The sequence below is a fragment of the Hippoglossus hippoglossus genome, chromosome 10 (genome assembly GCF_009819705.1).
Source record: "Hippoglossus hippoglossus isolate fHipHip1 chromosome 10, fHipHip1.pri, whole genome shotgun sequence".
NCBI lineage: Eukaryota > Metazoa > Chordata > Actinopteri > Pleuronectiformes > Pleuronectidae > Hippoglossus > Hippoglossus hippoglossus.
In genome coordinates, this window is record NC_047160.1 from 5,798,473 (window position 1) to 5,807,032 (window position 8,560).

General features: G+C 40.6%; 1 protein-coding gene and 1 long non-coding RNA gene across 3 annotated transcripts in view; one reads left to right on the forward strand and one right to left on the reverse strand.

Moving 5' to 3' along the window:
- LOC117768961 overlaps positions 1-3,578 on the forward strand; it is an 11,672-nt gene extending 8,094 nt beyond the window's left edge. Inside the window, exon 3 of the long non-coding RNA XR_004615124.1 lies at positions 3,427-3,578. This is a non-coding gene — a long non-coding RNA (uncharacterized LOC117768961). The remainder of the gene's footprint in view (positions 1-3,426) is intronic.
- st3gal5 (ST3 beta-galactoside alpha-2,3-sialyltransferase 5) overlaps positions 1-8,515 on the reverse strand; it is a 27,968-nt gene extending 19,453 nt beyond the window's left edge. The window contains exons 1-3 of one of the 2 annotated variants that reach the window (XM_034597476.1): positions 8,408-8,515; positions 7,162-7,278; positions 901-1,021 (exon numbers count right to left, since the gene is read on the reverse strand). In XM_034597476.1, coding sequence (XP_034453367.1) covers positions 901-1,021; positions 7,162-7,278; positions 8,408-8,421 — 252 coding nt within the window. In that variant the 5' untranslated portion in view covers positions 8,422-8,515. Of the gene's footprint in view, positions 1-900; positions 1,022-7,161; positions 7,279-7,829; positions 8,278-8,407 lie in introns of those variants that run through there. The other variant, XM_034597475.1, reaches the window with a different exon arrangement.
- Positions 8,516-8,560: the final 45 nt, after the last annotated feature.

Consider the following 8,560-nt stretch of genomic DNA (forward strand, 5'->3'; position numbering starts at 1 on the left):
GGATGTAATATATTGGTCAGAAGCAACAATAAATAAATAAAATCCCACTGGTCAAATATGTGAAGGATTAAAATGAACCCTGCCAAGACAGTGTATTCTCTTTGCTGAAAACCTGCAGCCCAACAACAGTGTCAAATTAACACTGCACAACCAGTCAAGAAACAATATTTCAAAACATAATAAGTTGAACAAAGCATATCGGTTACCTTGAACAAAAGCCAAACAAAAGACTTAACCACCTCTTAGCCCTGTGTAGAAAGTGTGGTGCATCACTTACTACGGTCATCAATGTCAAACTGTCACACACTGCTCTTTGAATACGCTATCCTTTAACAGTGTGACATGGTAAGTATGCTGCTCAAGCTGTGTTTTCCCAAATCAACCACACCAGACAAACCCACCCATCATTCTGTTCCAGCTCCTCACATTTTCATCTGACAGAATGGTTAGTTTGAGTCCATTAAGTAATTCAATGGAACAAAATAAGTAATTGAAGGACGTGGATTAATTTGTGGAGAAACATTTAATTATTCATTTATTATTTATAACATCTTCTCTAATGATACCAAACAGGCTTTGTGCCCGCCATTCTTACAGGGGCTTAAACCGCACTAAGATTTGGTTGTAAAATGAAACCCCTGTTGTCCACACTCCAGTTTTCAAGCCCCTAAAACAGAAAACGGTGAAAACTCTACTGGTCTCTTTTTAGTCTAGACGGCCAGAAACGGATAAGTTTGGAAACAATGCCATGGTCAACCTACCACCAGATATAATCAATCTGCCTCCTACTTACAGCGGCACACACATGCCCACCATATGTGAATGGTAATGTGATATGCATTTTCAGGTGTGTTAGTAAAGAGTTTGTAGTAAATGTGAAAGCTCCATCCTAATTCTTACCCTTCTATGTACACTGCTCACATGCCACTTCAGAGGTTTGGTTGTCCGTGTTCCATTTAGTGGGAGAGAGACCATCACCAAGCCCAGCAAACCTAAAACCACACTCACGACAAACACACATCTAGACACACACACAGAGAGAGAGAGAGAGAGAGAGAGAGAGAGAGAGAGAGAGAGAGAGAGAGAGAGAGAGAGAGAATAACATTGTTTGAATGACAGCTACAAACAAACATATCAGCACAGGGTGAGCTGACTGATTGATGTAAATGATAACATGACTGTGGTTGACATCGTCACAGCAGATGGTACGCTGTACTGTCTGAGTGAAAATGTCCATACACAAACCCAGAATACTGTGGCAGTTTTCAAACTACAGCCAGGATTCAGAAAGCCACATGTAACTATTGCCACATGTACACATACTAATTTACGTATGCCTGACCACCTATTTCTAGGCAGAGGGTTGCGAGCTGCTATGTGACCCTGCATAGGAGTAATCACAAACTGTAGTTTCTTTTAGAGTTGCAGGTTTACAGATAAAACTGAAGTGATGTGGAAGCTTCCTGTATGTGCTCCATCTCATGTCGGAACATGATCTGCATGCTGTCTGACAAACAGCTGAACAATGCCAAGTAACACCCTGTTCAAACCCCCAGAAATTCCTCATAGCTCACTGCTCTATTACAATAGGGAAGTTCATCATAAATGTTTAACCTTTAAACAGACAATCAGATTTTTAACCACACTTAGTTAATTTTTTCAATACATTTCCCTCCTTTTTGTCATTTATGACAACATAAGAGAATGCACAACTACCGTAAAAATTCAAATACATCAATTCACAAGGAGCCTAATGCATCATCAACAATACTGTTGAAGAAAGCAAACTGCTGCTGCTGTGGACACAGGCATCCTGACCTGTAGATTTACAATCCTATGTCACCCTCCGTTGAATGGGGTCATAAAGACCTGACTGAGGAGCTGGCCCAATATTCAGATGATTGGGAAAACAACTATTACAGTTATTGATAGAAGGAAAAGTACAGTTCCCCTAAGGCCAAACAGGCCGGGCTTTATTCAGTGTGTGTACAGTAGATGGATGGTCTGTTCATGGAACTCTCTTGCAGTGACTGGAATCCACGTTGTCATTTCAGCGACCTCTACTGCTGTGTGTGTTGTTATCAGGTTCTGGTACGGTCCTGTAAGTTGGGAGTTCCTGTAAGTGAGCCGTGGGGGTTGTTGAGTCAACCTGATAAAGAATGTGTGAAGCAGGTAGTGGCTGGCGAGCAGTTGCTCTTGCTGTTGCATCCACTCCGGCATTACCTTGTGATACTGGGTCATTATTAAAAGTGTTTTCCTGTAAGTCTGGTCTGGGGAAACAAACTTCGGTTATTGTTACTACACAGTTGTTTTGTTCATCATCTCCTTCTGTTGGAAGAAGAGTAGCTGGGTTTAGAACATTACATTACATCTAAAGTCGAGGGGTCGTTTGTAAGGTCAGTTTCAAGTCAGTGAAAGCTTTCTCTGCGTCATCAGTCCATGTCACCTTACTATATGCTTGTAGGCCTTGCCCGTGTGCGATTGCACTGAGGGGCTCCTCGAGGACAGCATAATTAGGAATAAATGATCTGCAATATGAGCACATTCCCAGGAATGACATCACATGTTTCTTTGTAACAGTTTAGGAATATTTTAAAACTGCCGTTACTCTCTTAGGGGAGAGGGATTTGCCCTCTGCTGTGATCACATGCCCTAAAAATTAAACTTTTCAGGCTTGCCTTATGTCCTTCTGCAGCTAGATGTTTTAATTTGAGCCACAGAATCCTTTTCACATTGTTCTTTAGTTGGAGCACAAATCATTACATTGTCAACATATTGTACGCAAACCAGTATTGGCTGTCTTTATCAATTTGAATGCTGAAAAATGCATTTGCCATCAACAACAGAGAACAATTTACTATCCCTCAGAACTTGCTAAAGAATTGTTTAAGGATTTGGAACAGACGGAGCGCGTTGTTGTACTGCGGCGTTGACAACTTACAAATCTTGGATGAATCGCAAATCATCAGGTTGTGATTTATCAAAAATATTCTTCACCGGAAAAATCGGAGTGTGCACTAGTGAATCCTTGCAAGGAACAATTACACCTGCCCTCAATAGAGAGTTGAAAACTGGTGTAATACCATCGATGGCTTTCTGTTTCAGTGGACTTTGTCAGATCATGGTCTGACAACCACAGGTTTCATTGTTAATTATTAATTAAACCCACATCATGATTACCTCTGAGCCCTTAAAATGTTGTTCGTAATAATTGGGCATCTGTATGCAGTGTTGTGCATGAACGAGTTCAAAAGAACGCGTTCATTGAACACGTTCATTTTTATGAGAACGATGAACTGAACGCAACTTAATGACAAATAATGAATTTGAACGGTGAACACGTTCATATTATCATATTATTTATCTATATATTATAGTTTTAGGTCTAGCTAAAACGTTACGGAATTTTTTCCTTCTCCTGAGGAGAGACGCTGTCTAAATCGAACACTTGCACCATGTCGTTGCTCAGTGCCCGTAAAATGTCCGCGATGTAGCCTAACCTAAACCAACTAACTCGACTTCGCACTACGTTACCCATGATTCATCGCACACACATGTAGTCCAAACAAGCAACGTATTCCAAGACAACAGCTCTCGGCCTCATATAAAAATGGCAAGTGAAAGCAGAGACGCAGACTCAGCGACTACATCCGATGCACCTTATTATTATTATTTGCGGGATTTTTACACACTGTCTGATAAAGATTCCGACAGTAAAAATCTCACCTTTCTGTGCAAATTGTGTCGTCCTGCGCTGAAAAAGCAAGTCCGGACGTCAGCCTCATCCGCATCTAATTTAAAACGGCATGTGGAGCTGAAGCAACCAGCTAGCCTAAAAAGTTATCTCCAAGTAATTGAAAGTCAAAAAAAGACCAAGACCCCCTGCCAACAGCCCCAAATGACCCAAACCACATTGTCTGCAGCCTTCAAGGGTATGATTTCCCAGCAACAGGTAGACAAACTCGTGCAGGGTATGAATAAATAAACAGGCAAAATTAGCAATAATTAAAACAAATTAAAAACATTTCGTTTAGGAATTGATACATATGAAGTACAGTTTAAGGCAAGGGGTAGTGATGGATAAAGTTTTCTTTAAAAAACAAGTTAAGTCTTTCATTCTTCTTTCCACCTTAAAACTATGAAATGAACTGAACTATGAACTAGTTCAGAATTTAAATGGTGAACGTGAACTATTCATGTTTACTTGTATGAACTGAACTAGTTCATGAGAGGTGTGAACTTGCACAACACTGTCTGTATGTGTGTCTGGTACCAGTTGAACAGTCCTGAATGTGTGAACAACAGATGTAAATCATTTTCTAAACACTTTCAAAAATGGATTATACTGAACCACAGGATCTGATGTCTTTTCCCAAACGTCAGCATTGACACATTTTTTTATCCACGGTCCCAAGTCTTGCCATTCATCATTTTTGTGTTTTGACAGGAAGTCATGTGAGTGTGAACCAGGAACGTCAAAAAAGGAAAGCATCCTCTGAACATCTGTGATGGAACTGAGAGGGTGACTTATTTTCTGGTTTGGGTAAAATTACAGAAACAGCACATCTATGTTCATTCCAGAACATGCAACTTAGTGTTTACTTCTAAACCATCTTTTTTCAAAACATGCATCTTTCCCTTTGTGTATGTGTGCAGTGCAGTGTAAATCTTCTGGATGCATACATGTGGTGTCTGTTCTTAGTGTGACTGAATGTGCCTTATCCACTAGATCAGTGTTGATTGATGTGACAACAGATGAACAGAGCTTCCACTCATACACATATAACAATGAATCAGCATTACACTTGATGCACGTGTAAATCTGTGGTGGATCCAGATCAGCCGTTCGGATCACTATGACTCCTGATGGGGTGGAAACTATAAAAATATCCAAAAGACACATTACATCTCTTCCCATCAAATTAATTGGACAACATGAGGATAGCAAAAATGAACACTTCAGTGATGCCTCATATTATATTATATTATAATATCATGTTTCCTTTGGAGATAAGCAGACATACATTCAGTTCTTTGGAGAGTAAATAAGTGGCTAAAGGGTCTGGCAGTTGTCAGGTCAACACAGTTCAGACCATAAAACAGCTCAGGTCATAAACATTTCAGGTCACGGAGTCTTAGTCTTAGCAAAGTTTACTCTTCAACTATAAAATAGGTTTCAACCACACTTAGTTAATTTTTCCAATACAGTACCATCTGAGCAGGTATTCTCCACCAAGAGTCTCACAGTTAACAGACTGATGTTATTTCTCTATTAAAACCAGTAGAAAAGCTGTCTGCTGAGGACTGGGTGGGCATGGCCTGCTGTGTTTAGAGGATTGACCATTGGGATTGCCAACTGAACATAAACGTAGTTTGGTCTCATGCACACCACAGTGACAGCATGCCCCTCGCGACTATGGGAACGCACACAGCTAAAGCAGAAAGTCTGTCTGACTAAGATGGATTGGATGTATGGTTTTTTTTACGGTCCACTGAGCCAGCAAAACTGACTCTACACTACCTACTTCTATTGCTGCTAGTCTTGTATCAATACTGTTCATATTCCATATCTTATTTATTTACATATGCACATACTCTGCAGTTTTACTGCTTTGTTTGCATTTCGTTGTCTCTGTACTTGTACTCTGTGCAATGACAATAAAGTTGAATCCAATCTAATCTAATCTAATCTTAATAAAATACAGGACAGTGTATTTTTGAAGGTGTGCCTTTTCACCACTGTTAATGCGACCACATATTGCTAAAAAACGCTGCACTCGTACAGTATACAACATCTTGTCGGTTAATAATAGTTTCCAAAACACAACCGTGAAGGGGTTTGCTGACTTTGAATGCCTTAACATCCTTTTAAAGGTAAACAGCTTGATCATTTTCTGAAATGCAGCCTGACTGCTTTTTTCTTCCACGCAACCCGAGTGTGAGCAGCCCTGTGAGTACAATTAAACTAGTGAATTAACAGCATAACCTTTAATACAGGAAGTCTCATACATAGGATTTATTGAGTAAAATCAGCAGTTAACTGCTCAAGACTTGGTTGGCAAACTAAGTGCACAAAAGGCAAAAAAACACTATTTTTTGGGGGGTTTAAAGTCACAGGGAAGGTTTTCTATACGTGCATATTGAAACAGCTGTATGCTACTAACCCTGTAAAATACTATGATTGCTAAAATTGTTCTTTGACCTGGCTCAGGTTAAACCCTTTGGGACACAAATACATACAGAGAATGAATTTTTTTTTTTTAAACAATAATCCATTGTTACATTAAGTAAACGTTTTGGGAGAAATCATGCACATCTCTAAGTCACTATCTCAACCTTAAATAAATTACATTTCGACAAAGTAGTAAGACAGCTCAACTCTTTCAGCATGATAAAAAGAACAAAGGAAGGTTTCGCTGCTTACTTACCGTAAATTGGCTTGTGACAAGATCCAACAGTTAATACAGCGATATAAAAGCTGAAGTAAATGTGTGTCTTTGCATCTGTACATGCTTGAAGTCCCTCATTGAGTTGACTTGTGTCCTCTACTAAAACAAAAATCCGGCAAGAAGGTGATCAGCTAATCGAGTTTCGCAGCAACTCAGTCAGAACTTCAACAACACAAACTTTTATCTGCTCTATGCTACAACCTGCTTAACCAGAAAACTTGCTGATGGTAATAAAAGGTGCACACTGCAATCCACATGTGATTCTGCAGCAGATAATAAGCATTTACGTCAGGTGGGGTGTCAAGGTGCAAGAGGAGCTGTTATGCGTGTGTCAGCGTTGTAGAGAATGTTGAGCTGAGAAGGCTGCAGCATTTTTACAGGATGTAAGAAAGGTGTGGATTGCACATTAAATATTCATGTTCACACTGAACACACCCCAGAAGGAGGTCATTATATCCAACCTCTGTTGGAAACCAGTGAGATGAGAGGGAAAGCATGCATCCTTAGAATGGCTGTTCTAAGAATGACTGTGACTGTGTGTAAGATTTTTAAAAGTGACCGAAAGGCACCTGCACTAAAAACAAACTAGACATAAATGACGCTGGTGTTCTTCTGTAAGACCTTAAAGACAATGCAGAGCAAGTGAGCTGTGTCTATCTTAATGCTCTGGTTCACAGATAACAGCGGAGTCTTTGTGTTCTGTGAAAATCACCTGTGTGCTGCCCAGCGTAAAGGAAGCCTCATGTTGTTTGCAGTCACACTGGATTCTGGGAAGTCTTCATGTATCTTTGCTGAAGCCGGAGGACCTCTGGCTCTCAGGGGTCTTGTCCTGGACACAGTGACAGTCAGACACAGTTCATTGGATGTGAGCTAATCATTAGCCACATTAGTGAACACTGGAAGATAGAATACTAAAACAACAGCAGTACGTTTATGAATAACTTTGTTCTTGTAGTTTTATGATAATATTGGAAGTTGTGTCACAGCAGTGGGATATCTAATGTTGGGACCTATAAGCAAAAGTAATTGGGTAAGGTATTGTATCGTAAACGTAAATGCATGTAAGGTAGTATAAGCTTTAACCTTAAAAGCCGGATTTAGGCTGGACAAATAATGTGCATGACACAATAATAAAAATCAATCAAGGGCGTGATGAGGTCATAGCAGGCACTGCATTATAACGAGGTGTAATAGAATGGTTAATAAAGTAGAATTTATAGGTCTCACTGCCATAGTGCATTTTCTATTGTGCAACTTGTAACGTGAACAATGTAATACACGTTTAAGAAGACGTACACATAACTTAGTACATTAACTTAATGTAACTCGATGTAGTCAGCTACACAGTTACACAGGGGTTGATGTTAATGTTAGTCTCACCAAGACAACAACAGATCCTCCGTCATTGAAATCATATCGATTTGATTAACGTCAGAAGCGTATTCGCAGCCGTGAACGTAGCTGCTACAGGACCGTGGTGGTCGAAGTGTTAAACTAGAAGAGCACGTAGCTCAGGTTCGATCGATGCTGGACCCGTGGTCTGTCCAACCGTCTGTGTGAACCCAGCCTCCTCCTGCTGCCTGTCTGGAGCCGGATTGTATTACTCCCAATTCTTCATGAAAGATGACCTGCCTGTCGTGTGACTTCCTGTCGTGTCTCTACTCTGTAAGCAAGACGTTGCTCTACAGCAGTGTTCTGAACAGCACGGCTTCAGGATGGGAACAGAAACATTTTTGAAACGCTGTCGCAGTGAATCGTTTCAAATGGCTCCAAACGACGTCACGTCAAAGTTTCAAACACTAAAATAATAAAATATAAAGACGCAGCGCGAGGAGCTAAGACCGTTACACGAACCGTTTAACACTGACGTTATGCGCAGCAGCCGTTAAATGAAGCTACGTCCGCGCTGTTTTGGTCCATTCCGTGCTTTAAACCGCTATGTTTACCTGTTCACTCACCCTGCCACAGACATCCCACGCGTCGCACCATTAGACGATGGGCACGGGACTAGTGCGGTTTGAGACTCGTCTCAGCTTTACTTTATCAGTCAATCAGCAGCCAGTACGCTCGTCATCACTTCCGTCCTGACGTCAAAAGACGCCACCAATCAT